We start from the raw sequence: 21,435 nt of genomic DNA on the forward strand, positions 1-21,435 counted from the left end.
AGAGAGATCCGCTGTTAGTCTGATGGGCTTCCGTTTGTAGGTAACCCAACCTTTCTCTTTGCCCTTAACATTATTTCCTTCATTTTGACCTTGGAGAATATGATGATTATGTGTCTTGGGGTTGATCTTCTCATGGAGTGTCTTAGTGGTGTTCTCTGTATTTCCTGAATTTGAGTGTTGGCCTGTCTCACTAGGTTGGGGAAGTTCTCCTGGATAATATCCTGAAATGTGTTTTCCAATTTGGTTCCATTCTCCCCATCCCTTTCAGGTACTCAAGTCAATCATAGGTTTGGTCTTTTTACATAGTCCCATATTTCTTAGAGGTTTTGTTCATTCCTTTTTATTCTTTTTTATCTAATATTGTCTTTATGCCTTATTTCAGCAAGATGGTCTTCAAATTATGATATCCTTTCTTCTGCTTGGTCTATTCAGTTATCGATACTTGTGTATGCTTCGTGTGTTTCTAGTGTTGTGTTTTTCAGCTCCATCAGGTCATTTATGTTCCTCTCTAAGCCCATTATTCTAGTTAGCTCCTGTAACCTTTTGTCAAGGTTCTTAGCTTCTTTACATTGGGTTAGAACATGCTCCTTTAGCTCAGTGGAGTTTGTTATTACGCACTGTCTGAAGCCTACTTCTGTCAGCTCGTCCATCTCATCCTCTGTCCAGTTCTGTGCCCTTGCTGGAGAGGTGTTGTGATCATTTGGAGAAGTGGCACTCTGGCCTTTTGGGTTTTCAGTGTTTTTTTGTTGATTCTTTCTCATCTTCATGAGTTTGTCTAGTTTCAATCTTTGAGGCTGCTGACCCTTTGATGGGGTTTTTGTGGGGACTTTTTTTTCGTTGATGCTGTTGTTGCTTTCTGTTTGTTTGCTTTTCTTTCAGTGGTCAGGTCCCTCTTCTGTAGAGCTTCCATGGTTTTCTGAGGGTTCCCTTCAGGCCCTATTCATATGGTTTGTTCCCACTCTTGGAAATGTCAGTCAGGGAGGCTGGAGAAAGGGCAAAGATGGGTGCCTGCTCCTTCCTCTGGGATCTCTGACCTTGAGGGGCACTGACCAGATGCCAGTAGGAATGCTTCTGTATAGGGTGTCTGACAGTCCCTGTTGAAGTGTCTCACTCAGTGGTTGGCATGGGGAGCAGGACCCATTTAACAAAGTACGTTGTCCCTTGGTGGAGGGGGTGAGCTTTCACTGTCGGGGAGCCCACTTGTCTGGGCTGCCCAGATTTCTCAGAACTATCAGGAGGAAAGACAGTCTGCTGGTCTGTGGAGACTGTGGCCCCCTCCCTGCCTAGGGGCTCAGGCCCAGGGAGATCCGAGTTGGGTCCCTGAGCCCCTAGCTGGAGTTGTTGGAGTTCCTGCAGGGAAACCCCACCCAGTGAGGAGGGATGGATCAGGATGAGGCTCGAAGAGGCACTCTGGCTGCAGTTTGCCACAGCTGGTGTGTTAGGCTGCGGGGAATACCTCTTGGGACCAAGCCATTCAGCTTCCTTGGCTCCAGCAGGGGAAAAGCATGGCCTGGAGCTATAGAGATGGCTGCTGCCCTTCCCCCATCCTGGGAACTTAGTGTGTTAGGCAACTTTAAGTTCCAGTGTTGGCTGCCACCCCTCTTTCAAGGAGGTCAAATGGCTTAGACAGCAGGTAGCCGCAGCTGTGGTGCTGGCTGCCCCTCGGGAGCTCAACAGGCTTAAGCAGATTCTAGCTGAGTGGTTGATGAGAATCAGTGCAGCTCCATGATTGGGAACCCTAGGCCCTGGTGACATGGGCTCATGAATGGGATCTTCCAATCCATAGGTTGCACATTTCTGTGGAAAAAGCATGGTTTCCCAGGCTGGAGAGCACACTAACTGCCTCCCTTGGATGGGGGGTGAGGGCTCTCCTGCCCCGTGTGGCTTTCAGGTGGGCCACCACACCACACGGCTCTTCCTTCTTCTCCATGGGTCACACCAGCCACCTAGTCAGTTCTGATGACAGAACCTGGATACCTTAGTTGCTGGTGCAGGATTTGCACGCTGTTATGGTTCTTTTTTTTGAGACGGAGTCTCACTCTGTTGCCCAGGCTGGAGTGTAGTGGCATCATCTCTGCTCACTGCAAGCTCTGCCTCCCAGGTTCACGCCATTCTCCTGCCTCAGCCTCCCGAGTAGCTGGGACTACAGACGCCTGCCACCATGATCAGCTAATTTTTTGTATTTTTAGTAGAGAACGGGGTATGGTTCTTTTTGATGGGAGCCTCTGATCACTGCTGCTTCTAGTCAGTCATTTTGGCACCCCCGGCACCCAGGTCTCCCTGGACAACTTTTAAGTTAAATATTATTTCCCTTTTTGTCACACATTGAGGACCCATGACTGAAATATAACTCTTTTAAACCTCACATCGTAGTCTAATCACCTGTAGGAGACTCTGAACTCATAGACAACACAATCCAGAAGCTTTTTCTAGTAAGGGTAATGATCCAGTAAACCAATTCTTTGTGCAGAATGCATTATTCATGAACCTGTCCATCAGTAGGTTTTCAGAGACTTGATATACACATCAAACATCTCTATCAGTCAGAAATATTTTCCCTATTGCTATGAACATAAGCCATTTTATCCCAAATGTTATGACATATCTTTGTGCACAAAAATTGGTTACACCTATTTCATAAGCCTGAATTTTAATTAAAAATGGGACCTCTTTGCTATTACTAACAAATCTTCATAATATTCCACTGTGGCTTTTGACAGGAGTCATGGGAATTGTTAGCTTTTATCTGTTTCATTAGTATTGCACCATCAACCTGTCAAACTGCATTTGGAGCTCCATTTTGGGAAACTCTACATGCATAGTTTCATTGGACATAGGCATGCAGCTTGATTAACTCATAGGTTACAGAGAGTGAAATCTTAGGAAATCCAAAATCTAGCACAATGGGGCAAAATTTGAATCAAGAGCAAATTGCATTGTCCATTATCAGTCCAAAGAGGACATGCAAAGAGAGAGAGATGTCAGTTATAACACAGATTTAAAAATTTTATAATGATGGTAATATTAATTGTAATAATTGTAGCTTACTGAGTATTTTTTTGTGAGAGGGATTTATACACATAATTCCGTTAAACTTTGAATGATATTCATAATTACAGTGTCTAATGTTATTTTGAAGGCTTGTTTCTGATCTGAATTCCAAGAACTTTTCGTGTATTATCTAATTAATACTCTGAAAAGTCCTATGACTATACCTATAGATACAGTCATTATCCATATTTTATAGTTAAGTGACTAATGGTAGCAATCACAGCCTGGAGAGTCTCCTCACCCACTATCGATGGCCTTTTAATATGGTTTATTTACTATTCACCTTTCCTTACCATTTACTAATTCTTGTTTATTCTCTTGTAAATTCCAATCCCTGGTTTTAAAATACATCATTGTCACATAGGACATGATAAGAGAAAGTTGCATCATTTTTATTCCTTGTTGCATATGCACATCTTCTCTAATAAGCCACATCTGAAGGTGTCTGCTCCAGTAGTACATTGTCCATGGTTTCAACAATGCCACACAGTCATAAATACACCACCTAAAGCATAAGAGATGTGAAGTGAGAAAAGAGAGAAAAAGGAAAATAAAGGGGAGGAAGCAAGAGAAAAAAGGAAAATAAATGAAAAATATATTAAAAACCATAGATTTGAAAAAAAGATATTTTATCTCATTTTTGCAATTAAATGCAGATCTTCCATTACAAAGCAAGGATTTCATTCTAAGTATGTGAATAGATTTGTATTTTTAAAAAAATCTTCCTCTTGTTATCCTCAGGATGAAGGAGAAGAAATAGGACAGGATCTTTTGATATTTACCTCTTAGAAAAGCACATGCTCCCTTCCTAAGGATGATTGATTTTAGTTTCATCACACATCAAGGCTTGTCTCATGCTTGCCGATATTCTCTTCAGAATAGTTATGCGAAAAAGCATTGCGTTTTCCACAGACTTTGTCCACAGAACACTGACCCCGTGCAGTTCCTACATCCAGATACCAAAGCTTATTTCCAACTGGACCTTGGCCATCACCCTTTCCAAGTGCTCTTCTTTGTCTCACATGGAGTCATTTTTTGGGGGGATGGCATTAGGTAAGGAAGGCTAAGACAAGTTCCTAAGCCACTGCTATGGTGGCACTGCCTTTCTGGAACAATTGGACTTGGATTGAGTCACAAGGTCACAATGCAACAAGTTACTATGTGCTCTTGGGATTTTAGGATGTGTACATTGTGAGTGTCTATCTGCCTCCTGCGTCATTGCCAAGACTGGGACTAGCCTCAGGAGGTCACCTGTGGAAGGCATTCTGCTATAAATGGGTGTATGAATGACTTGCAGTGTGCACAGTGTAGTACAGGTTATGGAGATAATGATTTCATCCCTTCATTCATTCACTCCTTCCATCACGTTACAGAGATTTCCTGAGTGATTCCACTGGGCCAGCCAAGAATGTGGTCACTCTAGTCGTTCATCATCAAATAAGAAAATTGGATACAGAACTGATCATTATAATTTATTGTAGGGCATAAAAATAGATGGTACAATTGCTAAGCCTATTGGAAAAATAGAGGTTAATACTGAATACCTATTATCTACTAAATACTTTTGGGCCCATTAGGATTTGGTATTTCATCTGATCTTCACAGTATGTGTATATGGTCAGTGTTGTTATATTAGTTTTACTGATGAAGAAATAGCTGAGAATGGCAAGGTAATTTGATCAAAATCTGACAGTTATAAGTAGGAGAGCTACAGTGCAAACCCAAGTTGGCCACCAGAGGCCCAAGATCTTTCCAAAACTGAATCTGACTTTTGTGGCAGTGCATTTCTGAGTTTTTCTTTCAGTCCTCTTGTAGACTCTCTTGAGAATCAACTGTTGTCACTTAACATGACATTCTCTTTTAAGTGTCTTGAAATAAATACAGTTGGCAAGCTTTGTAAGGCCATGGGACAAAATAATTAAATACAATAAATTAAATACAATATCTGAAATAAATATATAGTACATGGGCCTAAGAACTGATTGGAGATGACAAACAAAAGTGTCTGCAGTGAGAATGAGACATAGACTGGGAGAATCAGAGAAAGAGAGAGAGAAAATATGAATGAGAATATACATTGAAAAAAATTAACACTTTGAGTCTTTCAGGGGCATGGGAGACAATAGCCAAAGGTCAATTAGCATTGACAGGATCTATGTACAGATGTAGGTGTGTCCCCAGCATTTCACATCTGCTAATTAGAATGACTTCGTGGATACAAAGACTAACTCTGCAAAAACAAATGCCTCCCTGTTCCCTTCTCCTGCCCTGGCTTTTGCTCATTTTTTGTATGCCCACCTGGATTGCTGCACAACTTCCTAATTGGCTTCTTGCCTCTAATCTTTCCCCCTCTAATCCCTCTCTTGCATTGTAGCTATAAAAGTCTTTCTGAAACACAGTTATGAGTCTGTCACTTGTGATAGCTCTTCAGTTTTCATTATAATAAAGTCTGAATTCTTTAGAGTGATGTTTATTTATACAGCCATTATTTACAGAGTGCTTACTATGTTTAAGGTACTGTTCTGAGTGAGAAAGTAGCAGTGAGTAAAACAACCTCTTCTGCACCCTCCTGCACTCCACCAAGACTCCTGTACCCTTCTCAAGCTTACATTCTAACAGGAGGAGACAGATAATACATAGCAAATAAATAAATTCCACTTTATGGTATAAGTTATTAAGGCAAATAGAGGAGGAAGCTTGTGAGTTCAGATGGGAAGGTTGTAGTTTTAAACAGTGTGGTCAGGGTAGACCTCACTGATGTGACAGTTGAACAAAGAATGAGGAAAGGAAAGAATTTAGCTATTTTGAAACCTCCAGGTCAAGGGAACAACCAGTGTAAAGATTCTGAGAGGGTTGCTTGCATGGGGTGTTATGGGAATAGCAAGAAGGTCACAATGGGTAGGGCAGAGTGAACCAAAATGAGAGTTGCAGGGAACAAATTCAGAGAGGTGATAGGGTCTACATTATTGGCCACAGTAATAGTTTTTACCCTGAGTGAAATGCAAACCATTGGAGAATAATGAGCGGAGGAGTGATGTGATATGACAGGTTTTCAAAGAATCGTTCTTACTGCTGCCTACTGTGTTGATTGTTAACTGTGGAGTGGAAGCAGAGGGAGAGAAGCATAGAAGTCAGAAAGAGGCTATTGTAGTAAGCCAGCTGAGTGAGGAGGATGATGGCATGGAGCTGGTAAAGAATGGTTAGATTTTGGATATATTTTGAAGGTAGAGCCACCTTCAATCCTTGACCTTGACCTTCACACCCTGATGGATTAAGTGTGAAGTGTGCAAAAAAGAGAGAGACCAAGGCTTGAGGAGTGTAGCATTGCTATCAATGGGTGAAGGTGGGTTCAATGTTATTGAGTCAGAGGGAGGAAGGAGTCAAGAATTACTATGTTTTCTGATGGTAGTAACTGATTCCCAATGTTGATCCTCCATTATCTTCCTTCATCTTAGTAAAGAGTACCATCATTTATATTTTTATTAAAGCCAAAAAATAAAATAAAAAATTAGGATTAATTCTTCACTGTTCCTTTCCCCTCTCTCCTCACATCTAATTCATCAGTAAGCCCTAAGGGTTCCACCTCCAAAATATGTTGCCAATCCATCTCTCTCCCTTTCCTTTCCTTTGCTTTCCTTTGCTTTGCTTTCCTTTCCTTTCCTTTCCTTGCCTTCCCCTTCCCCTGCCTTCCCTTTCCCCTTCCCCTTCCCCTACCCCTTCCCCTTCCCTTTCCTTCCTTCTTCCACTCCTAGCACTGTTGGGCAAACCACCTATGGCACTGTTCTTATCCTGGTCTATGTAAAAGTGTATTTTTTGTACACAGCATATAGTTGAGTCTTGCTTTTCAGTTTTGTGATCTCTGAATTTTACTTGGATTGTTTAGATACTTTACATAAAGATAAATACGATTTGATTTAGATCTTTCATTTTGTTACTTGTTTTCTGTCATCACTTCTGTCTTTCCTTCCTGAGTTCTTTTGGATTAAATGACTATTTTTCAATTTTAAGAATTCAATTTTAAGTTATCTATTGGTGTCTTGGGTTTTTACACATCTTTTTGCTTTATTTTTTAATGGTTGCTTTAGTTATTATAATAAATATCCTAAACTTTTCAGCCTACTTTGAATGCATATTATGATACTTCATGAAAGGTATAAATACTCTTCAACTGTATAGTTCTACTTACCACTCCTATCCCAGCTCTATAGGCTGTAGTTTTGTGTGTGATATCTACATATGCTATAAACCCAACAATGAAATAGTTGGGTTGATATGAATAGTTGTCATATTGTTTGCTTTAAACAATGTATTAGTCTACTCTGGCTACCACAGTAGTCTACTGACTACCATAACAAAATACCACAGGCTGGGTGGCTTAAACAACAGACATTTATTTCCTTACAATTTTGGAGGCTAAAAGTCTGTGATCAAGGTACTGGCAAATGCAGTTTCTGGTGAGGGCTCCCTTCCTACGTTGTAGATGGCTGCCTTCTGTGACCTCACATGGCCTTTTCTCAGTATGTGTATATGAAGAGAAAATGATTGTATTCCTTCCTTTTCTTATAAGAATACCAGTTATATCAGACTAAGGCCCCACTGTTATGACCTGTTTAAGCTTAATTACCACCATAAAAGCCCTGTCTCTAAATACAGTCACATTAGGGGCTGAGGCTTCAATATATGAATTTGAGGTGAACACAGTTTAGTCCATGTCAAAGAGACATAAATGTTTTAAAGAAATTCTGAGAAATAAAACATAATCTCTTTGCTATTCCTTTCTTTCTGAAAATTTAAGTTTCCGGGTGATATCTTTTCCCAAGCCTAAAGAACTTGTCTTAGCATGTCTTACAGTGCAGGTCAACTGGCAAAAGGTATTCTCTTCATTTTTTTTCAATGCATTTATTTTATATGCTCCCTTGAAAGATATTTTTGCTCAATATAGAATTCTTGGTTTACAGGGTTTTTTTTTTCCATCAACACCTAAAAATGTCAGTATTTTGTATTCTGACATTATAAGATGTCAACCATTATTTTTGTCATTCTTCCCCTTTGTATAATACGTCATTTTTTTCCTCTGGCTGCTTTCAAATTTTCTCTTAATCTTTGGCTTTCATTATGGTATGGTGTGGTCTTCTTTGGATTCATCTTTCTTCAGTTTGTAAGTTGATTCCTTTCACCAAGTTTGGGAAATTTTCAGCATTTAAATTTTTTTGTTTGTTTCTTCTCCTCACTCTCTTCCCTCTTACTGTGACTTCAGTTCCACATATATGGTACCTTTGGCTATTGTCTCCCATGCACCTGAGAGACTCGGGGTGTCAATTTTTTCAATGTATATTCTTTCTCTCCTTTCTCTCTAAGTCTCCCAGTCTAAGTCTCCTTCTCACTGCAGACACTGTTGTTTGTCATCTCCAATCAGCTCTTAGGCCCATCTACTATATATTTATTTCAGATATTATATTTAATCAATACTATTACATTTCCATTTTTAATAGTTTCTTTCTTTGCTATTTCCTCTCTGTTTAATAACTATGAGAATATTTTCTTTTACATCTTTAAGCATTGTTAAATTACCTACTTTAAAATTCTTATCTTCTAACACCTGTGTCACCTCAGATTTAGTGTTCACTAAGTGGCTTTTCTCTTAAGTATGGATTACATTTTCCTATTCTTCAATATGTACAATGATTTGGGGTCATAATTTGGACATTGTGATTGATATATTCTAGACACATTGTATTATTTCTATTTCTCTTTTGAGTATTGATTTTTTGGTTTAGCAGGCAGTTTATTTGGCTGAACTCAAACTTCAAGTTTCATTACTCTCCTGTAATGAACATGTCCTAAAATCTCTGTTGCATTATTTTACCCTTAGCTGGACTACTTATGGTGTTTCCATGCACATGTAATTGGGAGATTATCCAAAAATTAGGGTAGCATTTATAGGCACAGTGTTGCATTCCCTTTCTATGGCTCTCTCTTTCTGACATCTCCTCCACGACTTACTTTGTAGCTACTATAGTTGCCTTGAACTCTAACCTCTCATTTCTTAATCAGAAAGACTGTGTATTTCTGTCTAAGTATTAGTTACCTTGCATGGCACTGACTGGGGTCCACCCATGGGCAAAAATGTATAAAATCAGGAAATGTACAAGGTACTGTTTTTTCCTTCCTTGTGTCTATTCTGTTCCAGTTTCTACCTGGTTTTGGCCACTTTCCAGTGTCTTCAGAGAACTATTTCCTGTATTTTGGTCAGCATTTTTAATTGTTACAAAATATGGCTCATTCATTCATTTATTACAGATGTCAGGCATTGCTCTGATTCTGAGGAGTGGAAAATAATGATGCTCTTGCTTTGAAAGAGCTCAGAGTATAGGGTAGGAGACAGACATATAACTAAGGATTGTAAAACAACTTGATAGATGCTACAGCAGAGCAAGGATAGAAAATATTTGTGCCTTATATTCCCATTGACAGCCTGTGATCTTTGTCTGCATTTCCTGTTCTCCATGCCTAGTCATCTCCCTGTCCTTCATACATTACCACATTTTTCTTAACTTTTCATCATTTTTCTCTCCAAATCAGAATAATTTTTATGACCTTTAATAAGAGTATAAACACTTATGACATTCAAGACACACTGTCTGCGTTTGCCTTCTTTGTTCATCCATATTTTCACCAGTTTACTGATTCTGTAATTTAACATACAGTAATCCTATGACCAATGTATGCCCAGCACAAATAGATACAAATGCAAAGTGTGGTAAGTGCCACCAAGGAGAAGTACATGGTGCTATCTATGCCTTTCCTGTGGTTCACTCGTCCCACATTTATTCCACAAACCTTTATTGACCACCCATGATATCCAAGCATGAGGCTAAACCAGTCCCTTACCATTCAAATCATATATGTCTTTCCATCTTCATGTCTCTACTAACCAGCCTCCTTTCGGTCGTGCCTTGCCTCTAGCCCTTTACTCCTCCAAACTCTACCTATTTTTGGCCTTTCAGCTGAAGCTTCGCCTACTCCAACCATATAATAATTGCCAAATGATTAATCTCTCGCTTTATGCTACTATGCATCATAACTATTTCTTATTTTTCAGTGTATCTCCAGAACATAGGTGCACAGTTCCTGGCAGCACATTAGGCATTTAGTAAATAGTAAATAACTGCATTCATGCTTACACCACACATGCTAGGTTCTAGCTTACTCCTGGAAGCTCATTTAAATCTCTCTTCTCTGAACTCCTAAAGCACTTCCCATAAAAATTAGCATCAAATCAAGTAATGCCTTTAATTATCCATTACTGTTCCCAGTGAGTTAATCTTGGTGCTCGCAATGGATTGCAAACTCAGGGGATCCAGACTGTGATGAGGATATGCTTCATCACAGTAATGCAGAGTTGAACCCGAAGGAGATAAATATTCAATAACTGCGTGTTTGTTTTTTCTTTTTCATTGAAATGACCCATGTATTTTATATCATTTTGAAACATTTCCACAAAAACTGCACCAGTGGTATTCAACAACTTATACCTGGAAGTTCAGTAGACAATATGACATGGTGATTAAGAACAAGGTCTTAAAATATAGAGACCTCAGTTTGAGACCTAGATTTGTCATTACTTTTCTGTGACATTGGGCAAGATATTAAATCTCTTTGATCTCAGTTTCCTCATCTCCATAATAAAGAATAGTATCTTCCTCATAGGAGTGCTGTAAGGAATAAATGAAGTAGAGTAATGTGTGTACAATGCTTAAGTTAGTACTGATGTATGGGAAATGAGTCAGTATATTTCACATATCATTTATACTACTGTTGGCACTATAGTAGTGTATGAGTCCGCTTTCATGCTGCTGATAAAGACATACCTGAGACTGGGTAATTTTTGCAGAAAAGAGGTTTAATGGACTCATAGTTCCACGTGGCCAGGGAGGCCTCACAATCATGGCAGAAGGTGAAAGGCACGTCTTACATGGCGGCAGACAAGAGAGAATGAGAGCCAAGTGAAAGAGGAAACCCCTTATAAAGCCATCAGATCTCATGAGACTTACTCACTACCACGAGAACAGTATGGGGGAAACTGCCCCCATGATTCAGTTGTCTCCCACTGGGTCCCTCCCACAACATGTGAGATTTATGGGAGCTACAATTCAAGATGAGATTTTGGTGGGGACATAGACAAACCATATCAAGTAGACCCACTTAGCTTCCTAGAAATCCTGTTTAAAAGGAGGCCATGGAGGCTCAAAACAGTTTAGTGACTTGCACAAAGTCACTCAGCTAGTGAGATTCAGAGCCAGAACCCAACCCTGGCCTCTGTGGCTCCTGAACAAATTATCTTGTTCTTTACACAGCCCTAGCTCTCAGGAAACGTGCTCAGAGAGCCTATCCCTGTGCAGCCAAAAGAGCAAGTCTTTTCCTAGTTGGAATGAAAATAAATCTATCAGAATGGTTGTTTTAGCATCCTAGAAACTCAAGTAAACTTTCAGAAAATACATAGATGAGGTTCAGGAACTCAAGCACAGTGTTGCTTGGGTGTGTGATGGCAAGCAGAGTAACTGCATGAAGAAACATTTCTGTCCCTGATACGTATTTTGTGCTATTTTGTTTACAGCCACCAAGTGGATTAAGGAATAAGATCCTAGACCTGGGATTTCAAATGAGAGGATGATTGTCTGCAGAGCTCAGACATTTCTGTCGTTGGAGAGCTGTGTTTCCCATGTGACGATTGTTCAGTCAGGAGAGTTTCTCCTGACAGCTCTGGGGCATCTCATTTTTTTTTAACTGAGGGTTTCAAAAAAAATTTTTTTAATGAGGGTTTTTTCAAAAACCCTCATCATAGTCTCTTTCATTCAGCTTCTCCATTAGTAAGACACAGTGAGTAATTCGAAGTTTGACATTGCCCAGGGATGACAGCCTGGATCAAGAAGGGGAAATGATGTGATCCAGAAAAGATTAGTGCTTTTAACACTCAGACCCCCCACCATTTGACATAAGTTACCCTTTCTTCCTTACTCCCCATTCTTGGACCTGATGCTAACCTACTGCTACCAGTTTAGCTTTGGGAATTTCATTTCCTTTTGCTCTTCTCTCTAAACTTCTTTGTTTTATATATTTAAGAGGCTAGCACTAGGTTAATCAAAGCTAAATTTCTTTTAGCTGAGGCACTCTTGCTACATTGGCATTTTAATGTTCTTGGATCCTGTATGGACAAAGAGTTGAAAGAAACATACTCATTTTAATATAAATTTTTCTATCTTCTACATAAATTAGAGAAGCTATAAAATTGACCCATATCTCTTATTTTTCAGATCGACCATATGGTAGAAGGCCATGCTGCTTTTCCAGAACTACAAGTAAAAGCCACAGCCAGGTAACTGCTGTCTCTGTTCCATCTAAAGCTTTCCTTGTGTGACTTCATTGAGAGCATTTATGTTGGGCAGTTGGGTGATTTTCAGGTCCTACGGACAATGAAAATGCCTTTAGTGCTTGAAAGATAGTCATCTGGATGATCCAGAAGGTCCATGTATTAATTCTTTAAATAATGTAAGAGAACTTAGAGAACCTAGAGATTCCCCAAGGATATACCCAGGGACTATGGATAAGAAACTCTGATGTAGAAGGAGGACCATGTCTGGAGTCAAAACTTCTTAGTTTCACATCCCAGCCTTACTCCTTAATAGATATAGGACCTTAAGCTAGTTACTTAACCTCTTTATGCCTGTCTCTTCATCTGTAAAACTGAAGATAATAACTGATACAGAGTGATTTCTAGAATATTTTGAAGCAAGCCAAGTGCAAAAAAGTATTTACAATATACTCCCTTTCATGTGAAAAGAAAGACATAAGAAAATAAATGTGTATCTATTCATTTTTGCAAAAGACATACAGGAAGTGGCTAGGCGCGGTGACTCACTCCTGTAATCCTAGCACCTTGGGAGGCCGAGGCAGGCAGATCATGAGGTCAGAGTTCCAGACCAGCCTGGCCAACATGGTGAAACCCCATCTCTACTAAAAATACAAAAGTTAGCTGGGCGTGGTGGTATGTGGCTATAATCCAGCGGCTCGGGAGGTTGAGGCAGGAGAATTGCTCAAACCCAGGAGTTGGAGGTTGCAGTGAGCAGAGATTGCGCCATTGCACTCCAGCCTGGGCAATAAGTGAGACTCCATCTCAAAAAAACAAACAACAAAAAAAAAAACAAAAAACAAAAAACAAAAAAAACCAGGAAGTTTAAACCAGAAAATAATAAGATTAGTTACCTACAGGGGGTAGGTAGGAATAGGGTAGAAAGAATGTGGGAATGGGACCATGGTAGTAGGAAGAAATGACACTTCTCTGAGTATACCTTTTTATATAACTATAACTCTTAGAATCATTGTGATGCCTCATGTCCCTGATACCCCGATAAATAGATGATAGATAGATAGCCAGGATATGTGTGTATGCTGGCGTGGGCAAAATGAAATGCACACAGTAAAAACTGAAACTCCTGTATTACAAACGGGGTTGGGAAAAGAAAAGAACAGAACCTAAGTAACTTTGGGAAATAATATTTTAACTATATGCCATATGGCTAAAGAAAAAAATAACCATCCATAAATATTATATTCTAATTGGTAAATTTGTTTTTCATAGGTATATATGTTAGCTATAGTGACAACTCTTTATATGTATGCTACAGTTGAGCGAAGAAATCAATATATTGTGGATAATGAGAGCCAGGTTCCTCACAAATGGGAAAAGGAAAAGGTTAGAATGAACCTTATGGTGTCAGTATCAACTTATGATTTTACATTTTTTTTTATATATATATATACACACACACACATATATACACACACACACACACAAACACACAGCTGGATATAAATATAAGTAAATATAGATACGTATATTCATGCGTGAATATACATGCATATACTCCCTAGCTCTGTCTGCTGAGATGGCCTGGAAGCAATGGCCCGATAGTAGCAATGTGTGTACCTAGCTCACAGGTACTGGATTCTAAGTACCATTCTCCCTCCCATTTCTCCAATAAAAGTAATCAGGACTTCTTAGAAAGATGGCTGAGTCTGTGCTGGGGCAGTAAAATTATGGTGCCAGAAAGAAAGAAGTTACTCAACAAGGGATTGTTAAAGTACATTGGAACCAGCTTTAAGAATCTCTCAGTGGCCTATTTAGTATAAAATAAACAGTAATAGCATAAAATAAGTCCATAAGTAAATAACTCCATAAGTAAATTACTGAAGAAGGAAATAAACGAGGAAGAAATGACAGGTCTTCCTCTTCACTGTCAGGACAGTAGCCTTACAATTAATAAATGTAGAAGAAATCATGGAAATAGAAAATCATCATTAGGTAAACACTACACAGATAAATGTTGTAGGCAAGAATCATAAATGGATGCTAAAATTAGTGAGTAAAAGTGGGAAACAGGATATTTTCATAAACCCAGAGGATTTCAGCACAAGATACTAATTAAGATGAAGAGGAAAATAATAACTTTCCAGTAGTATCTAAGTATGGCAGACACCACCTTACCCAAGTGACGAAAGTTAACAACACCAGCAATAACATGTTGTGATGTCACGTATCTCCTTTTGTGATGCACCGATAAGGATACAACATCATTTCTGCCATGTTCTTGCCCAAAATGATTAAACTCAATGTAAACATGGGAAGCATCAGGCAAACCTCGATTGACATCCCACAAAGCTATTAGCCAGTTTGCTCCAAAGGAAAATTAAGAAACTTAAATACTGAAGAACTGTCCTAGATTGGAGGAGACTTAGGGAGGTACCACAGCTATAAGCAATATATAATCATGGATTCAACTCTGGACCAGAAAAAGGACATTGGTGGAGGAAAACTGCTGAAATTCAAATAGAGATTAATAGTATTGTTATTTATGGTAATTTCTTAGGTGATGAGTAAAAGCGAACTTTGTCTACCATTTTTGTAACTTGTGTAAATCTAAAATTATTTTGAAATAAAAACTTTAAAAAAATAATAAATGAATGAATTTTCATGCTGATAATGCTTAGTTGTCAGGCAGTTTAAGTAAAGTAAGATACTTTTTATAGAATTATCAGAGAAACCCAGGTAGCTAGCACAGGACAAAAGAGAGATAGTCTAAGGTGGCCGCTGATAGACTCTGAAGCCAAATTGCCTTTGCCTCAGCTTTGCCCCTTATTCACTTTGTGTGTCTGGGCTATTTACTTAACCTCTGTGCCTTAGTACCTCACTGTAAAGGGAATAATAGTAAACATTTCATGAGGTTGTTGAGAAAATTAAATGAATTAGAATAGTGAGTGACACAGAGTGATGATTAAGAGTCAAGCTGTAATAGGTGTTCAACTAAAAAATGGTAATGATAAAAGCAATTGTTGGGGAACATCACACACCGGGGCCTGTCGTGGGGTGAGGGAATGGGAGAGGGATAGCATTAGGAGAAATACCTAATGTAAATGATGAGTTAATGGGTGCAGCACACCAACATGGCACATGTATACATATGTAACAAACCTGCACGTTGTGCACATGTCCCCTAGAACTTAAAGTAGAATAAAAAATGAATAAATAAATGATGGTTGTAGTTAGTATATTAGACATTTCCATTCCACTAAGTGACTTACATTCTGATAGGATCAGCACACCTACACAGAGCAGAATAAATGCATACTGTACTAAAATATAAGTAGTGCATTATCAGGGTGTGTAGAAAAGGAGGACTGATCTTGACAAGGAGTTTGAGAAAAGCTTCATAGGCATTCCCTTTTAGGAGTCTTTAGTTACATTGCCCTTGCAATTAGTCATTAATTACAATTACCGTTGAGAGGGATTATGTCACATAACCCTATCAACTAGCATATTAGTTGGCATAGAGACCATATAACCTAGAAAAGGGATTCCTAATTTCAGATCATCAATGAACCTCTTGAAATTATGTACTGTTTTGCTGATTACATAATTCTGTGTGTATTTCTGTGAAGGGGGCCCTAACAGTCAATATTTTCTTAAAGGGATTAAGCATTTATAAACCACTAAGCCAAAGAAAATAACACTAGATTTATAGTTTGGAGACCTGGATTCAAATCTCAGCTCCAACGTGTATCATTGTGTGAAACCCATTTTCCTCATTGTAACATAGGATAGTAATGGCGAATCAGCCCGAGACACCTCTCAGGATTTATTTTGAGTTTAAAAGAGGTAATATATTTGACGGGGCTTTGTAAACTGAATTATGACAATGATGATGACCACTACTACTCTATCAGTCCATTCTTGCACTGCTGTGAAGAAATACCTTAGACTAGGTAATTTATAAAGGAAAGTGGTTTAATTGACTCACAATTCTTTGGGCTGGGGAGGCATCAGGAAACTTACAATCATGGTGGAAAGGGAAACAAACACATCCTTCTTCACATGGCAGCAAAAGAGAGAAGTGCTGAGCAAAAGGAGGAAAAGCCCCTTATGAAACTATCAGATCTCGTGGGAAGTCACTATCACAAGAACAGCATGAGGGTAACCACCCCCATAATTCAGTTGCCTCCCATCAGGTACCTCCCATAACACATGGGGATTATGGGAACTACAATTCAAGATGAGATTTCATGGGGACACAGCCAAACCATGTCAACTACTATTATTACTACTAATGATTGTAAGAGGAGGAAGTTTTGGTGGTGGCTGATCTGGGTTCAAGCTGCAGACGTCAGTCATTCATACCCTGCCTGCCTTCTTATGGAAAGCATGGAGGAATAGCAAGGACAGGGACTGGGAATTAGAGGCCTTGGGTTCTTGTACCTGTTCTACCCTGAATGTCTCAATGACTACTAGATTCTTCATCTGTAAATTACAATTCTACTACCCTACTTCCTTCATTTTACAGTCATTAATAGGATGAAAGCAGGTCACTGGAATGTCTATATGTGAACATTTTAGTGTGTAACACAAACTTAGTGAATATTTGGTTTTGCAATGACATATTCAAAACTTCCAGAACTTTCTTCTATAGATGAACTTCATTTGAGTAGCTTCTATTGCAAATCATAATAAAAAGAAGGAAGAATTTATGGATTAGCATGCAGACTCAGAGAAACAACAGTATAGGGTGGTTCAGAAGCAGCAACTTATAGAATTCAGTGGTAGAGTCAGAACTGGATTTAAATCCCACCTCTTTTCGCATAACTTCATACCCACTTCCAGCTACTTCCCTGTATTTGTCCTTCTGTTTAGAGTGGAGTTTCTCCAAAGTATCGCCTATACTCTTGGTCTCTACTTCCCCACTTTCTACTCCTTCCTTGCCCGCTCCAGTTTGAATTCTGTCACCATCAGCCCTCAGAAACATTTCATATTAAGCTTATCAGTGACCTCTATTTTGCTAAGTCCATAGGATGTTTTTTTATTCCCCTTTCTTGAGTTCTCAGCAGCATGGGACATCATTGATCACTTTTTCCTCCTTTTAACATTCTCTTTCCTTGACTTTCTGTCACCCCCTCTGTTTTCTTCCTACATCTCTGATTCCTCCTTCCTAACCTGCTTTTCTTGAGTTTAGAGTTTTTTTTCTTGACCATTAACATTAATGTTTATCATAGCTAGCTTCCTGGCCCTCTTCTCTCTTTGCCATCTCTTCCAAGATGATCTCAGCTATGCTCTTGACTTCATTTCTGTCTATATTTTGATGACTCTTTTATGACCAGCCCAGATACTTAGTAGGTATTCAGTAAATGTCAGTTCTGTTTCCTTCCACTTTTCTTTTATTGTCTTACAAAGGAAAGTGCATCTGTATCTTATTAGATCTATGAGTACAATATTCTAAAACTATGGGACCATGTATACTTCAGGTCTTATAAACAGGCAGAGCTGTTCTTAAAATGAAGTTAGCTGTTTTGAAGGGAGGACAAATCCTTCTGAATCAAGAACGATGTGTCTCTTTTGCTGTAACTTGGGACTTTCTCAAAACAGCAATGCAGGTCACCCCTATCTCAGAGCTTAGGGTCAGCAAATCCTGTTTGAAACTGTGGAAACAAGTGTTGATAAACAGATTGAGTATTTTATACTCTTGATTTACAATAATCCTCTTAGGCCCCATCTCTGAAGAGAAGTGTTTTGCAAGCTTATAAATTAAGTAAACAAGAACTAGATGTGCCTGTACATGTAACTGGTAACCAAAGTTTCTCTTTATGTGGTGCCAAATTTGCAGATATTTCACTCTTTAGCAGAGATCACCTTATGTCGATCATAAATTTTGACTCTTTTCCTCTAAACTTGATTCTCTTAGAGGTTCTTAATTAACAGTGTCTCTGAATTAGGTTCTGGTGACGACAGGGTTTAGAGAACGTTTTGGCATAATCCACAAGTGCTAGATTCAAGGTTGGCAGCAAAGCAAAAGTTAAAATCCAGGGTCTCTGGTTCATCTGTCTGATTATCTTTTGAGCATTTATGATACGTGAATGAACCAAGCAAACAAAGTCTTTCCTTTCATAAAAATATACACACACATACACATATATACATGCAGTACATACATGCAAATATGCATACTATATACATATACATATATACATATATAGCCAGCCACTGATAAATACTCTAAGGAAAATTGTAGATAAATAAGGAGATATAGAACATTGGTTTCAAACTCCTTAAGATTGTCTTTGTTGTGCTGGTGCACATTTTTTCCTCAACCTTTCTTTTTTCCTACCTTCACTGAATTTTTCTGTTATTGCTCTGAGGACAGCTAATTTTTCTTGATCTGATTTATTCCTCAAACTTATTTTGCTTTGGTAATTCCCATAATCCCACTAAATACCAATTTCTTAAAATTCACTAGTCCTCTATATCGCGAATTTCAGATATATTTAAAGCTTCCCATTAAAGGCTGTGCAAATCCCCCTCAAGCAAAGAAAGGGGAAAAGGAGGACAAGAACATTTTTTTTTTTTTACTGTTTTGAAATTATCTTCTTTTAAATTTAGATGGATCATTAAGAATGCTTCCAATTTAAGGTTCTAAGCACAAAATCCAGATATGTCGTGTTATGGACTTGCTTCCTGAAGATGAAATCAGCAGTTGATGGAAAGAATCCACACTCTCACAGAGCAGCAAATCACAAATGGTTGTCTCTGTGAAGCCAGTAGCTTTGCATTTGATATTTCTATCTGGGCTCATTTCCAACTGTTCAGGATTTGGATTCCTGAAGGCTTCTTCAGCACTTAACTAGTTCTATGTTGGCTAAAGGGGCTGGGACTGTTTCTGCACACACAAACGGATCTTTGTCATAAATCCCTTTTATAATGAGAGAGCAGCTAGGACACATTGCCACGTCGTCCCCATTCTCCAAATCTTCCTTGGTAATGGAGAAGTTATCTCCACATGGGCAGGGATAGAAATATGTCTCCGAGTCCTCATCATGTTGGAAGTCCTCTATTTCCACCTCGTCATGAAACACTGCCATGGTCAGTGGGGGTCACCGGAGGGGTCATGCCCTGGCAGTCCGAGACCAGCTCGAGAGTCTAACTTCACCGGAGCTGGCCTGGGCTTGGCATCGACAAGAACATTTATTAAGAATTTGCATATGTTTGGCACTGTGCTTAGTGATAATAGTTTCACGTATATTATCTCATTTAATTGTAGATGAGGAAATGAGGATTATTGGGAGGTCTCAGACTTCACTTCTAAAAATTTTTCTCTCTTTCCATTCTGCTTTTTTGTATTCAGAGTCCCCTTTTTGCCTTTATGGCTTTTTAAACCTTGGACCCTCATTCTGACAACTGGGGCATTGAGTCTGTCACTGAATATTTACTTAGCCTTCCCTGAGCTAGGGCAGTCAGTGTGATAATATTAACACCTTTCATCCCCTGTGGTATGCAAAGATAATCAGTAAATTCTTAATGGCTCTAAGTTCAGAAAGATTTCTTACAGAAATTAGTTGGATATTATTATACGTTTCTTTGGCTTCTGTTTTGCATGCAAATAAAAGAAAGTGCTCAGGGCATTGGGGTCTTCTTTAGAAGACCAAGGGTCTGTGCTGATTTAGGACATAAATCCTCTTATTTTCTACCTCCCAACTGGTTGCCAGTAGCTCAGCACAGTGCCTGGCATGGGGCATGTGTAGGGAGGTCATAAGATGCCTATTCCTTTTCCCAGTCCCCATATTCTCTATATTCCAGCATGTCTGGAAGGCTATGTCCATCTGAAGGGTTTTAGATAGGCATGGGAGTGATAATCAAAGATGCATTGTAGAAGAATCAATCAGGAAAGAGTACAGAAAGCCTGATTGGACATTCTTAGTTGACTTGTCTTTGGACATCTAAGAGGAGTCACTTAAAGAGTGGTCGGATACTTGACCTGGAACTCATAAGAGAGAAATGGACAGGAGTTAAGGTCATATATTTGGAAGTCCTCAGTACTAGATGGTAACTAGAGCCGTGAGAAGAGGATAGGATCAGCCAAGAGGAGATAAAGAGTAAGAAAATGGTCAAAAACAGTAGATCTCTGGAAGATGTCATATGTTTAATGAACAAGTGAAGAAGGAGAACCAGCCAAAGAGGAGGAAGGAAAATCAAGAGAGAATAGTGTTTCAGAAACAAGAGAACAAATGAGGAAGGAGTGGTCAAATGGTGTAAAATGCCCAAAATGGTTTATCGGCATTAACAACAAAAAGCATATTGTTCCTCATGATGGGACCAGTTTCAGTAGAATGGAGCAGGCAGAATGCATAGTGTATTGGGTTAAGAAGTAAGAACTAGGCTGGGCGCGGTGGCTTACACCTGTAATCCCAGCACTTTGGGAGGCCGAGACAGGCGAATCATGAGGTCAGGAGATCAAGACCCTCCTGGCCAACATGGTGAAATCCCGACTCTACTAAAAATACAAAAAAAAAATTAGCTGGACATGGTGGCATGCGCCTGTAGTCCTATCTACTCAGGAGTCTAAGGCAGGAGAATCACTTGAACCCAGGAGGCAGAGGTTTCAGTGAGCTGAGATCACACCACTGCACTCCAGCCTAGCAACAGAGAGAGACTCCATCTCAAAAAAGAAGTAGTAAGGAACTAGACACAGACAATATGGAAACTTCTTTTCTAAGACTTTCTCTTACTGCTATAAAGGGCACAAGTATATTTTGTTATACCATGTATTCTGATTTTTTGGTTTAAGAGTATGGCCACCATAGTCTCTGGGCAGCCTGTGAACCCAAAGAATTAGGTGATTTATGGAGAGGGAGAGGACATGAGAGGTTTCCAGGATGCTGTCTGCATTTAAGATTACAAGCAATAAGGTTTGAAAAAACATTTTCCTTGATTCTTGGATTTTTAAAAAACTAGAAATGAGTTTCTTATGATGGCAAAGAAGAGGAAACTATTTACTGATAAACCTG

General features: G+C 39.1%; 2 protein-coding genes across 15 annotated transcripts in view; one reads left to right on the forward strand and one right to left on the reverse strand.

Annotated features, from left to right (window-relative positions):
* FGGY (FGGY carbohydrate kinase domain containing) overlaps window positions 1-21,435 on the forward strand; it is a 468,393-nt gene that overhangs the window by 325,685 nt on the left and 121,273 nt on the right. For all 14 annotated transcript variants that reach the window (XM_050804094.1, XM_050804057.1, XM_050804114.1 and 11 more), the window contains one exon: window positions 12,366-12,427. In XM_050804094.1, the coding sequence (XP_050660051.1) occupies window positions 12,366-12,427 (62 nt within the window). The remainder of the gene's footprint in view (window positions 1-12,365; window positions 12,428-21,435) is intronic.
* Window positions 18,642-21,080, reverse strand: LOC126962836 (diphthamide biosynthesis protein 3-like). The gene has a single exon (XM_050804426.1). It carries the CDS (start codon window positions 19,510-19,512, stop codon window positions 19,264-19,266), a length of 249 nt encoding a protein of 82 aa, XP_050660383.1. The 5' UTR covers window positions 19,513-21,080; the 3' UTR covers window positions 18,642-19,263.

The sequence above is a fragment of the Macaca thibetana genome, chromosome 1 (genome assembly GCF_024542745.1).
Source record: "Macaca thibetana thibetana isolate TM-01 chromosome 1, ASM2454274v1, whole genome shotgun sequence".
NCBI classification, from domain to species: domain Eukaryota; kingdom Metazoa; phylum Chordata; class Mammalia; order Primates; family Cercopithecidae; genus Macaca; species Macaca thibetana.